The sequence below is a fragment of the Simochromis diagramma genome, unplaced genomic scaffold, assembly GCF_900408965.1.
Source record: "Simochromis diagramma unplaced genomic scaffold, fSimDia1.1 OVJJ01000371.1, whole genome shotgun sequence".
Lineage (NCBI taxonomy): Eukaryota > Metazoa > Chordata > Actinopteri > Cichliformes > Cichlidae > Simochromis > Simochromis diagramma.
The window spans coordinates 5,996,099-6,013,289 of NW_024386920.1; the positions used below are offsets into that span (position 1 = coordinate 5,996,099).

The window sequence follows — 17,191 nt, forward strand, 5'->3', positions numbered from 1 at the left end:
AATTAAAAGTTTTAAAGTGAGAAAATCAAAGTAAATTGCGGTATGAGCAACTACCTCATGTGGCAGCACTGACAGCGATGCCTCTTCTGTGATTTGCCGGCGAATTGCTGGCAGAGAGGTTGTCCGAACAACTGGAAATAGGAAGCCTGGTTGTTCGGTTAGCTCAGTGGTAACCCATATTGCGCTATTGCCCTCAAAGCCTGCATTAGTGAAAGGCTGGTTCATCATCTGGTCACCTTCAATCCAGTTCTGATCCACATCATGTGATTTTTTACCCTGTTTCTTTCTGACATTCTGAGAAACTGGGGCTTCGGTGGGTGTCTTCGGGGTTGGAGTGGTGCCTTCTTGGACTGGAATGTTCTGGCTGGCTTGGGTTCGGTCTGTGGGCTGGTTCTCATGATATGAAGGTTGGTTCTGGTAAACTCTGGTCTGCTCCAGTGGAATCTCCTCCACTGGGCTGTTGTCCTCTGAAGCTAAATGCATCGGATTCTGCTTCACTGGCTTCTCCCATCTGACTATGGACGAAAGCTTAAAAGAGGAATAAAAAACAGGTATGTCATGTGTATACTGTGTTTATAGGAAATTAGAAACAAAAAAATGAAGGAGTTTTACAATTTCACCTCTTCTTCCTGAAAAGAGTGAAAAATTACAGTAGGATTACTGTTTTTTCTGGTAATCCCAACTCAACATGTCCCTCAAAAAGTCCCTCACAAACTTTTATAAAGCTCTCACAGCCTCTACAAACATAATTACATTAATCTGCATAATAATTAGATGCACTGATTTTATTGCCGACAGGTCAAAAGTCAGCACTGCAAAATAATTGCACAAAATTCAGCTCAATTATGTGGTCAAGTGAAAACACAGATAGCTCAGACAAGCTTACCTCCCTGTTTCCTTCCAAATCCTTTGTGACAGCTTCAGGGTCAGAATCGCTTTCTAAAAGAAGAAGGAAGGAAGGAAGGAAGGAAGGAAGGAAGGAAGAAAGGAAGGAAGGAAGGAAGGAAGGAAGGAAGGAAGGAAGGAAGGAAGGAGGAAGGAAGAAAGAAAGAAAGAAAGAAAGAAAGAGTTAGCATGTAAAAATGTGCTCTCACCAGGAGCATGCTTGTGTGTCTTTGTACCTGGGTCTTCCAATGGCATGTCCACGATTATCTGGTCGCTCCATCGTCCTCTGAGTCCATTGGTGCAAACAGCCACCACCTGGACCACATAGCTGCTGTTGGCCAGCAGGTTGGAGATGATGGCACCCTGCAAATTTACATGTTAGACTTATGTTAGATCCTTTCAAAAGGGTCCATTACCAGGCCTCTGGAGAACTTCAAGACATGTTGGCTGTGTCCAAATTCAGGGGTAGCATGCTTCGAAGGACCCTACCCTACGTGGAGTGGATAGGTTGGGTCCTTCGAAGCATGCTACCCCTGAATTTGGACACAGCCTTTGAGGAGGTAATTTAGCCATTTAAATCAGCTGTATTGGATCAAGGACACATCTAATACCTGACACCGGCCCTTGAGGCCTGGAGTTCCCCCACCCCTGCTCTAAGTGAATTCAATGCGAATCCTCTTGAGTCAAACCGAATGTCTTTTTGCAATGAATCTGCAGTCACAATGACACTTTTAGTATCTTAAAGATATACTTAACCCTCTTAACAGTTACTAAGTATCTATTTGCATTTATCTGCCTGTTCACTTGCTTCTTTCTACACACAGTCACTCATCTTTTTTCATGTACTCTCTCTCAGAATTACCCACATGCATGACACATGACTCCTGGATGTCTTTAAGTATAAGGAAGTTAAATTCACCACCACTATCACACTAAAACAAATATGAAACTACAAGTCGACAATAAAAAAAATAATAAAATAAAGACTGAAAATGAAAATCTCAGAAATCTGAAAATCTTGTACTCTGAAATACAAATACATGGATATTGTTAGTCACAATAAGGGATGTTCAGTGACTCACTGACAGGCAAAAACTGACTGTCACCACCAACAGCAGCAGCTGAACTATGTGAGAGATACATGGAGAGGAAGAGCAGATGGTAGGAATGCTTGATTTTCACCAAAAAAGTACAGGAAATTACTGTAATTTCTATCAGTTACCTATTTATCAGTTTAATATTGCTGTGTGGACAGTAGATAATAGTACAAAACAATATGAAATTACACATCCAGGCGCTGTTTTTCAGCATTTTGTGGAGCGATATAAAAAGATCTTGCATACCACATCCTGGTCTCCATCGGTCCTGTACTCCTGCTTGCGCTGGTCTTGGCCCTGCAGCTTCTGGTATGTGACAGTGTACCAGTCGATGGTTGTGTCATACACTGCACGGGGACGCTCCCAGGTCACCATGATGGTGGTGTCGTTCTGAGCATCAGCCTGAACATTCTGTGGCTCAGAGCTGCAGGCTGGAGGCAGTGCACAGAAAGACAGGTTACTAACAATTTGTATGAATAGCATGCAAGAAACTTTTTTAAAAAAAGAATGAGAAATAAAGAGATGATAGCAGCAACTGCAAGTAAACATCAAGTATGAGCACACATAAACGTTCCCCACATTGAGTTCTGAGTTTCTGAGGCAACTTGATATTAATCAGCTGCTGAAACTGGAAGGCTGAGTGTATGCGTGTGTGCATGGGTGGATGAATTTGTTACAGGGACAAAAAAAGCCTTTCTGAATTTCTGAAAACGTTATTTCAATTTCAAAAAGAGCTGCAAAATAAATTGCCTGCACTGAGAGAAGCAGGGCCACTGAATTACAAAGTCGAGCTGCTTGGCAACCCAAAAGACCCACTTTATTTCAAGGTCCCCTTTATGAAAATGGAGAGTGCGGTGAATTGTATCTTTTGATGATCATAATCAGGCTAGCCTTGAAGGACCACATTACAACCATAGTGGATGCAGAAGATGGGCAATATTTTTAGTGGAGTGAAAAAACATAAGATTAATAATGCAATACTTATACTGATCCCTGAGCGGTGATCCAATTTTCTCCTCCACGCACGCAAAATTTGGTATAAATTAGATTGGTGAAAAGCTTCAGAGACTCTGAGTCAAACTCTTTAAAACCTAATAAGGATGGTTTTTTCATAATTTAAAATTATAGCATGCTGTATTGGGATGGGGTGAATAGCACTGTATCTCAATGTCTTACTTTTGGAGACGCTGGTAAATGCGACTATTAGTGTGCACAGTAAATAATCATAAAAAAAACTTGTAAAAAGGTCAGTAAAAACACATATGATGGAAAAATGGATGGCAAACTTTTCCTTTAGACTGTGATGACATACTGGGTGTGAGCACCTCCTCGACTCCAGTGTAAGAGGCAAACACCTGACCCATAAACTGCTGCTGCTGCTCTCTGAAGTTGTTCTGCAGGTAATCCGTCAGCATCACATAACCAGCCTGCTCCATAGTCATCACTTCACAAAACACCTCAAGCTGGTGGCAGACAGAAAACACACAGAGGTAAACAAAGAGAAAATGTTGCACATCTTCCTGCTAATCTCTATCAGGCTGCTGAAATAAACCAAAAGTGATGCTTCTGAGTGTTTCTCTGTGTGTGTTAAAGTGGCTTGTGTTGGTACCAGGCTGAGGCAGAGAGGCAGCGCTGCTCTATTTTTGGTTAGCATGAATATGCCTGTGTCATGCCTTGCCACACTGTTTCAATCATGCATGCACTCACAAAACACACACAAATATTCATGCACAATACACACGCAACCATTCGCAAGGCCTCATTCCCTCTCCATTACTCTGCTGCAAAAGTGATGATTATTACACGCATCAATTCGTCAAGTCAGGGGTCCTTAAGCGTCGTCAGTCCAGAATCAAAATGTAGTAATGCTGCTGCGTCAGCCCGTGATGCCATGTTTACCGGATTACCCTGCTACAAAACCCTGCTCTGTGCAGTTTGACTTAATGTGTCACACTGCATCGCTTCAATGCAGCATTTTGTTTTATTTTGTGCAGAGATGTCAAAGACAATTGACCTGATGCCAACCTCACACAACAACCAGACACAACTGCAGGCAGTTCTGCTGTTTTGTTCATGCACATCATGTGCTGTGCATAGGGCACCAAGTGCTGGAGGGGACGCCAATACAAGATAATGAGATATATATAAATGACAGGCTGACACAGACCTGTCTCTGTATGCGAATCTCAAACCTGATCAGGTGATAAAATAAATAACAGTAGCTGAATTTCTTGCTTGTAGCTGTTTGTAGGAGTCTTTACTTCTGACTTAATTAAATACCAAAGGTCCCGAAATTTAAACACGTAGAAGCATCAGCATTTTCATGATTATATAAATATTGCTGTAATGTATATTTGAATGGTTTTATTCTATGTAGTATTTTTTTTTATTTTGAATAAATAATTCAGTGTTACATTTGGCCAGTTTTGGGGGTAAGCGTGTGTGTGATTCAGTGTACTTACCTGTGTTTCCGATATGGGCACAACATGCTTAAAGACAATCCATTCCACCATTTCAGTGCATGGGGGGGAAGTCAGTGAGCCGTTGTAGATGTAGTATTTGTCTGTGTTATTTGGCAGCAAGGACCTCAAGGTGAATGCCTCCACTGACCCACTCTTACCTTGCAAAAAACAACAAATAGCAAATCTTTTCTACAAGCTGCAAGAACATCTTTAACATTTTAAAAATATCCCTAAATGTTGTTCTCTGGTCATTTATAGCACTCCTTCATAATTTTTCTCAGATTCATTCTGGTTGTCGTGCACTGTTTACCTCAGCTGTATGTATGACTGCAGTCATTCTGAGGCTGTGAAGGTTTGCAAAAGAAGTCCCATACAAGTCAATGAGTCAATGAAGCTCACTTCTGTTTAATAACAGCTGCACTAAGGTGAGTTGTTGATATTCTGAACTTTTCTGTTGGTAAGCACTGTTGTTTTTGCTGCTGTTAGCTGCTGTTAGCCTCGGTCAGTTGCTGTTATCAGTGAAACTTTCTTTAAAGCGGATCCAACATTGTTAGATTTGGACACTTAACAAATAAACTCTTATACAGTTTGAGAATGTAATTTACCTGGGGTTAATGTTTATCAGAGGGGAAGTGTGATTTTTATTATGCTCGAGCCTAATGCATAACTTTAGCTAATAACTAGTTGTTGTTACTGCTTATCTGGCTTGTTTTGAGTTGGTCTGGAGACGGAATGGAGTCTAAGCAGTCTCATAATTAATAGCAATAATACTGGGAGTAAATGAGCATTTCTATGCATGTTTTCATGTATTAGAGCCCTGACTGCAGCCTAGGAGGTGATGCTTCTGGTGAGGAGAAAGAAGATTGAGGTAGAAATTAAGAAATAAGAGGGGGAAAAGAGCAGTGGTGGAGTAGGCAGATAAAGAAAGACATGATGAGAAAAAGATGATGAAAATATTGTAGGGTCTACCTTACAATATAAAGCGCCTTGAGGCGACTGTTGTTGTAATTTGGCGCTGTATAAATAAAATTTAATTGATTTGAAAATATGTTAAACGGTCACAAGAGTTTTGTGATCTTTAAATTCAATTTATAAGACATACTACATATGTGGACAGTCTCTAGTCACACATATAAAACATGATAAGGCAGAACAGTGATGTCTAACAGCGCTGCTTCCTATGTACTTTTAATGGATTAATTCTTTTTGAGAACACAAAACTTGCTGTAAGATGTAATTTCACACTATTTGATGTATATTGAGTACAACATTCTATCTGAGCTCAAAAGAAAATATTTACTGTACCTTTAAGTGAAAATTTGAAATTAGGCCTGCTTTCCCTGATTACGCGTTTTGGGTTATATTTGCTAAAACATACGCTTTTGTTTATCTCTCGATTTGATAGCTTGATATTTAATGTTCATTGTTCACAAGCTGCAATGCACTGTCCTGTAGCTTCAACCTACCAAACCTGCTGACAGTGTTAATGGCTTCCACAACAGGAATTAAGTTCTCATTATCATCCAAGCTAATCTGCAGACAAAAGCACAAGCTATTATTGAGGATCACATAGACAAACAATGACAATATTACATTTACAGTATCTGAGGAGAAACCGATTGGACCCTAATAATGACATTTTAGTTATCAGGTGATCATGTCAGTTATCAGATCAGCCTACCTCAAATAGCACAGCTAAGGCAGCCACCCTTCCTTCTTTCTCTATAGCTTCATCCAGACTTTGGAACTCCTCTGAATTGTAACAATAGATCTGCATCTGATCCATAAGAGACACAAAGGTTATCACGGTGTAAGGTTATTGGTTAAAAAAGCCAAACTGATGCTCTGCACCACCGTCCTTTACCTCCAGAGGGTATTTCATTCCATTCAGACTGTGTTCAGACCCATCTGATGTTGCATTGCAGCGACCCCAGTGGAAGGTGATTCTGCCAACACGAAACCTGGACCTCAGCCCTCCGCCACTCACAAAGAACTCCCCATCCACATCGATTGCCACTAAAATGCACAATAGAACACAAGTTTAAATGAGTTTCACAGAAGCCAAAAAGGCCGATCATCAATCTTGTTTAGGCAGGACTCATTACTTATATGTATTCAGTCTCTCCTAACTTCAAAGTATGTCTTTAATGTTTGACAGCCTAAGCAACAGATTAGACAGTAGTAACTTTTAATTCTGAAACATACTTCTCACCTCATAAAAATTAAAAACTTCATGTGATCAAATTTGGTACAATCACCCCTTCAAAATTATCTTCTAAAAAAATTCATTAATTAAAGAAACACTTTTTAATCCGAGTTTAGCATCAAGCCAGTTAAACCTCTAGCATATTGATCTGGTTAGTTAAGTGGGAGAGGGAATTGTTAATCAGTTTCAGCTGCGCTAGAGCAGCAACAATTTAAAAAAACAAGAACAATTTTTTAGTCATTAGGCTGGGCTCGAACCTACTTAGTGTTAGCATTAGCATTACGGTCTCAGAGAAGAATCAATATACCAGTGTTATACTGGTTTAGGTGCTCACACAGCATACTGCTACCAAGCAGAACAATCACAAGCACGGGCTTATGAGATCAAAATCTGATACATCTGAGGCTGATTGGTTAGGTTCCTGTCATGGCCCATCAGCTGAATACTGGTGATCACCAGATCAATTGGTATATCACTTTCTACTTTGCTGAAAAATATCTCACAACATAATAAAACATTTTAATGAGACTCTGTAGGCTATACATTTCTCTCATGAAAATCCTGCCAGCAATGGAATATCTGTTTAATATGCAATTTCCTCTCAGACAGAGCAAGAAAGGATTAATTTTGGAACCATTAACATATACAGAGCGCACACAGAAGCACACACTCCCACAGCCCAGGCAGTATTGGAAAGAGGGTGATGATAGCTCAGCCAGCTTTCATTTGTTTATCAGACCAGACATCACTCCACATGTTGCCTCTCCTCCCTGTCTCTTCACATCGTCCTCATTTCATGCCTTCCCTCTCTATACGTTTTCCCTTTGCTCTTTTGTCGCCTCTTTTCTTTTGCTCAGTTTCATCTCTGCCTCTTGGCATCGATCTTTCTTTCTCCACACGGTCTCCCTCTGCTGCTGTCCCTCTAGTTGCATCGCTCTCAATTACTTAGTCTCTTTCTCTTCATCTTCCTTTGACTTGTTCTCCTTTAAATCCTAGCTGCGCTCTCCTTCATTAACCTCAGAACTGTGAATCATTTTTTTTGTGGTATTTAGAAAGTTAAGCTTATTTCCACAGCCAGAGATTAAGATGTTGTAATTTCGAGCTCCACGAGTATGTCAAAATCATTGCCGTAAATTGAACTGACCATATATTGTATCTCTACCTCATGTGCTCGCTACTTTAATACTTTAATAAGCTGGTGAAATAGTTCAGTAGAGATGAACTGGCTTGTCGTTGGACAGGACAGAAGATTTTTTAAAGAGACAGCACTGGTTAAGGTAAAAAGATAGATGCTGGAAATTATACGTATTAGGGTCAAACACAAACAAAAGCACACAAGGGACAGTAGAGGGCTATCAACATACCAGTCTTCCCGTTGTTGTGAATGGTGGTAGACTCTGCTGTCAAGCTGTTCCAGCCCTCTAGCTGTAGATTCTGGTACTGCAGCCTAACCTGGGTAAATGTCTCGTCAATGTCCACAGGAGACTGTCTGGGACTGTTACAGGATGGATACTTCTTACCCCACTTGCGCTGGTTTAGGGTACCTGTATACAGTATGGAGAAAGTGGATTAGTGCTCATAAAAGCTATTGTAGTACAACTGTTACCACCAGACAATATTCACACGAAAGGCAAGGATTACACCTGTACATTGTGGTGTCACAAAACTAAAAGGTAAAAATACTCAACAAGGTCTCATATATCATAAAGGTAAAAAGTAATACTAAAAAAAGACAAAAAACAAATCATCTGATATCACCAACACGTTCTTATCCCATAACGTAACATACGACGCCATGTGACAAATGTCGATATGTTACACTTTCGGCCATCCAACCTGTCTGTATGTTACGTGTTCGGAAACATGAGAACCATTTGGAATGAATCTACAGATGTATATTTATTTTCTCATCAATAATCGCTTTGGAAAACACTATCTAATACGATTAAGATTGTGGTTAAGGTTAGGGATAAGGTTATGGTTGGGGTTAGGGCTGGAATAAACACCTGGAACATGTGTTACCGCCAGAAGCGTCATTCTGTTGGATTCCATCCACAATCCGGTGCTCCTCATAGGGATGTGACAGGTTACCTTTCACGTTTCTATGGGATGCCTCGAGACGTGACAAATCGTTGGTAATGTTATGCGTTGAGAATGAGAACGGTCTCATACCACTGTTAAAGGTATTATTTTTCATTTTTGGCTGATCATTACAATTTAAATGAGTGCTAGAATAACAACTGTACAAAAACAGTAGTTAATAACAGTTGTTACTAAATGTAACTCCTGTTCTGTGAGTAGGCACAAGGCCACTTACAAGTTTAATCACTGAATGTGTGGACCCAGAAGAAAGAAACCACTTCTGCTTTGTGCTAAAAAGAAATCTTCCCTCTAATGTACAGTTCAGTATATTGCACAGTAATGTAATGTGTACAGTACAGTTTAGTGGTCCATTCAATTAGAATGTATTGCGTCAGTTTTAATTTTTAGTCAGTTCAGAGCAGATGGTCAAACTAAAGGTCAACAGTAACCAATTGGCATCAGTCAAACTTTATGCTAGCATTTTAATTACTCTATATTTTAATATTGATGTGCTGTGGTTGAAGAGATGTCTTTTTTTAAACAAGACTGTATTTTTCACATATAAAGATTAAAAATAAAAACTAAACAAAAACACATTTGTAGTGAAAAATGCAACATGAATAATCCCAATGAGGTAAACCAAAAGCAGCATTCCTCTTTTTTAAGGGAAGGAGTTTTATGCTAATTTTCACCAGCTCAAATGTCTTTGTACTGTGAATTATTATTTATGAGACTCTGTCAGAATGTACGTATATGATGATTTTCTGAATTTATCTACTGCATGACACATACTCCGCATTTAAATCCACCTGCATAATGACTGTTTTCTGCTTTGGCTACATTTGCTTCTTATTCAACATTTATTTAATTTTGTTCATGTCTGAACTGCACCTTTGTATTTATTAACAAGATATATGTGCAAGTGGTTAAAATATTACTTCTTATGTGCAACTTATATATTACTAGTCATGCATTCAGGCACACACAAGTACATGTTTCTGCATAAATAAATGTTTTAATTTATTGTCCATCCAAATCCATGACATTTACTCAGTTCCTCCAGGCATATCTAGGGAAACGCTCGTTAAATGCATTTATTATGCTGACTAAACTTACTGAGCTTTCTGCAACGCTGATAAATACCATAAAAGATAGTACTGTAAATATCATATTTTACATAGGTTTTACAATAACAACTGGGACTTTACTTCATTCTTTTCAATCTGATCCATTTAAAAAAAAAAAAAAAAAAAAAAGAAGAATGCATCAAATATGCATCTTTACCAATAACAATTGAGCAAAGACCTATTGTGAGCATTAACATTTCTGCATAATGAAATGGCATAACTAGACGCTTCTTTTCTAAAATATAATCATTAGCATGTGTATACTTAGTATAGTATAGTATACAGTAAAGACAATAAGTCTAACGAGGTCAGAGCAGATGGTTTAACTGTAACTTGTCACACATGACCAAACAGCTATTGGCTTTACATTCCTGCTTGCGTGTGTGAGCATGTGTGTGACGGAGAGAGCGTTGATCGAAATCGATCGCTGTGATCCTTGTTTCACTGTGCCCTCTTTCAACAGCTGAATACGGAGGGTGAAGGCAGGTGCTTTTTTTCTATCCAAAGATGCCACATGTACGATAAGCAGTTGTGTTACTTTTTCCTCTAATGCTGTCGCCCGGGGACACAGCTGAAGCGACATTCACTCTGCTGTTTTCCAATATAATACAAAATTGAATTTTTCAAACCACTGAAGGGGATTCAGTCACCAATCAACAACCCATTTTTTACAAGCTGAGATTTGTGACCCAATTTGTTTGTGCACTGACCACTCAGAAACCCAAAACACAACAGCATCAAGTATAGATTGACATATGACCTTCAGTATCCGAGTATAATGCTATACCAAGAGACTGTGGAGACTGAAAACCTCAGAGCTACCTCCAGCTCCACCGTGGCATTATCGCATTCTCCAGCTATACCAGCTTAAAATCAGCTAAAGGGAGCGCACTTTGTGGCTGCCAGTGGTGTCACCTTATAACCTGGTTCACAGTCTTGGTGTGTGTGCTAATGGGTGTATGACAATCAAATTGTAAAGTGCTTGAATAACAAGCACAATATAAATGTATAGCTGTTTGCCAAGTTTAAACAAGCAGTAAATGGGATGATTTTTCAGTGTTTGCTGCTGAAGCTAAGATAAAACAGTGGTATCATTCTTTCCAAAAGAAATATTGGACTGTCCCTTAAAGACTCTTTAAAGTGCTACTGTGATTTAAGCATATTTTAAGCCTTTACGTTGGCTAAGATTTGAACACACAGTATCTGTCACCGAAACCTCAAATCCTACTTTATTTCACTGACTGCAGGCAATCAAAGTGGAGTGCTCTAGTTAAAAGGTCAAAGCAGAATGCTGGTCACACTGTTATTTTGGTCCCAGGTTTAATGACATAATTTTGCATTTATTCTTTATGTGCATTACTGATGTTTGTTCACACGTGGGTGTCGGAGAAACGTCTCTATGTATCAATAAGCACATCACCCCTACAGCTTCATCTGTCAACATCATAAAACATACACACATACACAAAAACAAACAAACACACACACACTCACTCTTCTGACATAATGCTACCATGGCAACAAGTAGCTGACAGGTTGGAGAGAGGAATAAAAAAAAATCCCCTGAAGCTAGACTTGGATTCAAATGAAGACAGGAGTCTTCATTTGAATCCATAAATACTCACTCGCACACCAGCTCACACTCGGTAAAGGAGTCAAACAGATGATTAAATATGGAAATTACATTTCATATCTCTGAGCTCCACTTGCTTTTTCAGAGTAATACCAGAAAAAAGTCAGCCAATGCTGCCAGTGCTACTGGCTGTTGTTAAAATCATATAATGTATTTTTTTTGTCAACATGTGTTTTTCATGTTTTAATTTTTACAACTTAGAAAGATGAATTTTAATGATTTCTACTCATTCATATAGCATACCAACACAGCCACCACCACAGACATTAAGGCAAAACTACCCTTCAGCCTCCATTGACATGTAACCTCAGTAAAAAAAAATTCCTGATGAATTTAGAGTCTCAGATAACAGTGTCAAGTCTTATTAATTTTAAGGTGGCGATATGAGTTTTTTTGGCAAGTTAATAAATGCAGTAAGGTGCGCTTTCCTACAATCTATCTGTAACAGGTAAGAGGAATAATGGTATTTACTGTATTCATTCTTAGCAGAGTGGCACACGTCCTTATATTCCATTTAAATTGAAGCTCTAATAAGTTTCCTGTGCTCAGTAATACAGTGTTTTTATTATTTCTTACCGAGGTGTTGTAGAGCAAAAATATTTGACCTAAGTGTTTATTCACTGATGGATTTTTTAACAGGAATAAATATGACTAAACACGACTGAAAGCCAACAGTTTGTTTGACACGGACAGATCCTTGATCTTATATAAAAAAAAAACTTTAGTTACCCATATTTTAAACCTCTGGGGCCTCATTCATATCGCCGGCATACACACATAACCAGGTCTGAAATATGTATAAAACAGTAGTGTTCTGTCAGGGTCTTTCTCCTTTCATCTCAGTATTGTGTCAGAAGTCTTCTCACACATCTATTTCCATCACAGGTGATGGATGGGAGACTAGCATAGTAGACAAGCTTACATTGCTTTCACTGCACTTGAGTTGAATGGAGTTTCTCCTGTTGACCATCACAGCCAACATGTGTAACATATGTAACTTGTTTACCATGTTAGTAAAGAAAGCTTCAATGAAGGAGAAGGTAACTCCTCCTGTGTCAAACAGATTCCACAAACGCTTTCAGATTAGCATCAAGTTTAACCAGCTGTTTTTCTAATACAAATCCTACTGTACATATTGAAAGTCAAAGGCTCAAGCCTTTAATTCACCTGTTTTTAAATAAATATATTTAATATACTTCGGTAAATCAAAATGTAGGCCTGTGTTTCTGAGCTGATTGTAAGCAGGATGTAAAGTGTTTAAAATGAGCTCACAATAATGCTAATCCATGTAACGCTGAGGAGGAATATTTATTTTTGCTGCTTTGTCTGGAATTTGCCAATAATACAGTTTTATTTGTAGTGAAGTGTTTTACATCCAACCATTTTATTGCTTCTTCTACTAAAGCAATGCTTCCATCACCTCACACTATTGTCAGCTAATAGTAAATGGCAACACACACACACACACACACACACACACACACACACACAGTAGTGAACATGCTCCAGGTACAAAACATGTCCCAAATTCTAGCATCTTTAAAAACCAACCTGATGGATGCACAGCTGGTTGAAAACTCATGACCCATGACAAAACACAAAAATTATAATACTGTATAACTGTTGTTTTTCATTGTGTGGTACATTTTCCTTTTTAGTTTGTCGTTGTTGTTCATAAAGAGAACAACAGGTTTTAAGCTGCATCGGCTAAAACTGATTCATTTGCTTCGAAATAAGCAATTTGTAATTAATTATTAGAATTGTCATTTAGTCATCTCTGAACTAAAGCACCACAAAAGACAGATAGAAAGGAAAGAAAAATCATAAATAAAAGTTATTTTTCAGCCAAAAGAGCAGTCAGCTGTTAAAGTGGTCAAGACAGAAACCATTTACACCTGATGCTGCTGCTCCTTTTTATCCCCAGTCATTTCAGCTCACCTCTCACTCAGGGGAGGAGAGAAAACACAGGAGAGGAGGGGAGTGGATAGACAGCAAAAAGAAGAAAAGGAGATACAGCAGCAGAGGGCAAGGAAGCTAAAGTAAGAACAGAAAGAGGAGCAGAGAGAGGATGATATGCAAGACAAGTGGGAGGAACAGAGAAGCACAGAATGAGACAAAATGAGGACAGCAGTGTGCATATGTGCAGTGAGGTACAGTGCAGATGTGTTTCAAACAGCACAGGATGTGCACATAGACGTATGGCATGTTTGTGTAGTGTGTGTGTGTCTGTCTCCCCTCGCCCACGCTTACACCAATTAAGCTCCCATGGACAGCATAAACACACAGAGAGCTGATTTCACTGTCTGTCAAAGGTTCTGCACTGCCGAGTGAGCGAAGTGTTCGGAAAACATGCGGGATTATTACTCTGAATAATGTAGGGCTTGACTTTTTTAGTGACTGTCTGCTCCTGTTTGCATCACTGGCGGCAAAGATAACTGGATATGTATCAAATATTAAATACCGAAAAACAGCCTCTGGTTTAGTTTAACTCGCACTGCCTATTTCGAATCTGCATTATCGTCTGGCTGACATAGATAAAACACCAGTTAAACAGCTTAACCTCATTTCATGCACTGAGAGCCCACTATTTCTCAAAGGCCCTGGATGTAACATTTTATGTACTTAAACACGTTCTTATTGCTTTCATTACCCACTGGGTTGTTTATCTTTTTTGGCAGGGTTTTTTTAATCATTCTCTCTAGAAAATGACAGAGATGAATGAGCAATTTTAACAAAAGCTGTAAAGCTGTGAAATCGATCTATTGTACTGTCAGTTTACTGTTTATTACCTCATATCAAACATGCCCAAAGTTTCTAACAATGAGGTCAGCATATGTGTTTTTTCTCTATGACCCCCATCCACCCTGCTGTTAAGATCTTCTGTTTGTAAGAGGCAACCAATGAGAAGAAAGTCGGATTAGATTAGTATGGGGGCAGGGAGTAGATAAAATGACTAAACCGAGGCCAAATAAAGATTATTTTGGACTGAGACTAATGTAAAACTATAACATGAAGCTGGAAATCAGCATAATTTTGGCAATGAAACTTCCCTACTTGATTAACTTACATTAATATTACTACGTTGTAGTCATCTGAGTTTTCCGTAACCCTCCCAATTCAATGCAAAATCCTAGCTACGTTAGCCACTGTAGGAAAAACAACTATGGTTGCTGTTTGTCTGTAGTGAGTGTAGGAAGTCTGTTGCTGTTTAGATGTCAGAGAAGATTAAAACTTGAAAGGAACCCAATGTGATAAGTGATGTTCACTTATGTCAGATGACAACAATACTGAGGTCCGATGTTGAGGATGTCCTGAACTGTTTTTAACCTCCTAAGGCCCGAACTCTTCCACAGCATGCATTTTTAATTTCTCTTTGATATTTGAGCTGATTGGGACCTGATGAATGTAAAAACAAAGAATTACCAGATTTTGTTTTTATCTAATTTTTGTTTCTAAGAAAAATAAGAGCCACATATGAGGATATTCATTTAAAATTTTGATAGAACAGTAGCAGTATTATGTCCTCGTAAGTGGATATCAGGCCCTTGTAGAGCAAAATTGAGTATTTTGGTCTAAATAACCCAAAATGTGATGTCCACATATGTGGACGCCAGGTCCTAGGAGGTTAAGGTAAGAACTTCTGTTTTTGCTGCTGTTAGCTGTTGTTAGTCAAACTTTCTTTGAAGTGGCGAATAGACTCTCATACACAAGAATGTAACCAAATTGTTTATCACATGTAAAGTCTATTTCTTTAGGACAAATGAGCCTAACAATACATGTCTGTATCTAGAAGTCATCAGAATCATCATCATTAGCTCAGGTTAGGTCATTATCAACCATCCTAGGGGGCGTGTCCCATTTAAAGCTTGGAACTGAATCCACACACTGGAATCTGGGAAATTCCTAATTATCATAAATGATTCCTACTGGGGACAAATAAGGTGAGTGTACGCTACCAGTAGTACCGTTGCCAGTATCCTAGCCAGCTAAATGTATCTATTTGTCCTGTGAGAGACTAATTAGTGATGAAGCACTCCACACATCTCTCTCTTTGATTAAGAGGTAAAACCTGTGAAGCTGGTTAATGACCTGCTGCATTTTTTATGTTTTTGGCCTTTTGTTTTGACAGAGCAGGCCCTTATCACAGGGATGCTAATGTAATCAAGCCACACACAAACGACAGAGGCTACTATTCCCGTTAATTAACCCTTCAATATGACATAGGTTATTCTGTATTACAGTTCTATTAGCAATGCTCTCCTCAGTTTTTTTCATGCGTGGGTCTGTCACCTACCAGAAGGTTTCCACCTCCTTTGTTTGTATAAAGAGCAGATAACAGCGAGCACAGATCACTGCTATCACACTGCAACTGTTATGTAGGGTTAACAGTTAAGCACTTTTATGCACTACAAATAAATAACCTTGTTCTCGTAAACCTCAATATTCAGTGGTGGATTTTACAATTAGAGAGCCATTCTTCTGTCTCAGCTGGAGTCAGGTGTTTCGATTAGCATCTCAGCTAGCAGTATCACTGATTAAAAGCTGAGCACACAAATAAGAATCATACCTTTGTGCGAGAGTAATTTTTATTCATTTGCGAGCACACACAGACTCACACAGACTGACTGACACAAAGAAGCAAGTCTGTAGCTGACAAGATCTGAGCCACTAAATGAATCCTTTCTGAATGACAGAGAATAGACTACACACACACACACACACAATCGCACATCACTCATTCAACAAGATCGACTACAAAGACAGATTGTCACACACATGAGCAGCCAGCATATCTGACAAACAGACCCGTCAGAAAATTCAAAAAGAAAGCAAGCGGGTGGGGGGAGTGAATCAGAGTTCCCATATGAACTTTACGTTATCTCGATGACTCGATAAAGTGGTGAACGTGAGAAAGTCTTCAAACCGCCGCTTGCATAAATATTAAACACCAACTGGTAGACTGGCTCTCTGAATGAATTTACTATTTATCTGAAGTTTTCAAATAAAAATATCTGTATTTCTTACAGAAAACGAGATTCACTTTGACCACTAAAATTATTCCTACTGCCAACACGAGCTTGTATCTTTTAGAATCCCACCTGTTGACCTGTGACTGCTAGGCAAAAAAGACTAGACTGGCCATGCGGGTACACATAAGCGTGAAGTGTGGCGTTTGAACATTTTTAAATGCTGAAGTCACCTCATAACATCTCCCGTCAAGGCTGTGTAGTGCTGCCAGTGCGCAGGGGGGGGAAACGCAAGCAAAGAACTCATTAACCCAACCACATACTGGTGAGAGCAAGTGAAAAGGAGAGAAAATAGGGAGTGCATATTGTGTATTTGTGAATAAAGAAGCACACCTCTGCATCATTACCTCATGTCTCCCACAAGGCTCCAAGAGCAGCCACACAGGCTGAGCAACAACTGGAGCAGAAGAGCAGCCGGCGTAAAGTATTTGGTGACTAAGAGAGCTGTTGAGAACATAGTGGGTGGTGAACACAAGCATGTAAAGGGAAAAAGAAACAACAAACGCATGAAGGAAGGGTGCAATGCACTGCTAGCTGCCTGAGAGATACTTAAATAACAAGGATTTAATGTTTTCTTCATGTCACAGTGGAAATGGCACAATGAGAGCTTTTAAACCGGGATCTGAAAGCTTGTTTCTAAAATTTTCACTCATCAGAAATAAAAGCGGTAAA

At 39.1% G+C, this 17,191-nt stretch overlaps 1 protein-coding gene across 2 annotated transcripts in view; it reads right to left on the reverse strand.

Annotated features, from left to right (window-relative positions):
- Nucleotides 1-17,191, reverse strand: part of ptprz1b (protein tyrosine phosphatase receptor type Z1b) — a 60,315-nt gene that overhangs the window by 12,025 nt on the left and 31,099 nt on the right. For both annotated transcript variants that reach the window (XM_040036511.1, XM_040036512.1), the window contains exons 3-12: nucleotides 8,015-8,194; nucleotides 6,309-6,460; nucleotides 6,126-6,221; nucleotides 5,911-5,977; nucleotides 4,445-4,602; nucleotides 3,295-3,445; nucleotides 2,229-2,413; nucleotides 1,122-1,248; nucleotides 887-939; nucleotides 55-528 (exon numbers count right to left, since the gene is read on the reverse strand). In XM_040036511.1, coding sequence (XP_039892445.1) covers nucleotides 55-528; nucleotides 887-939; nucleotides 1,122-1,248; nucleotides 2,229-2,413; nucleotides 3,295-3,445; nucleotides 4,445-4,602; nucleotides 5,911-5,977; nucleotides 6,126-6,221; nucleotides 6,309-6,460; nucleotides 8,015-8,194 — 1,643 coding nt within the window. The remainder of the gene's footprint in view (nucleotides 1-54; nucleotides 529-886; nucleotides 940-1,121; nucleotides 1,249-2,228; nucleotides 2,414-3,294; nucleotides 3,446-4,444; nucleotides 4,603-5,910; nucleotides 5,978-6,125; nucleotides 6,222-6,308; nucleotides 6,461-8,014; nucleotides 8,195-17,191) is intronic.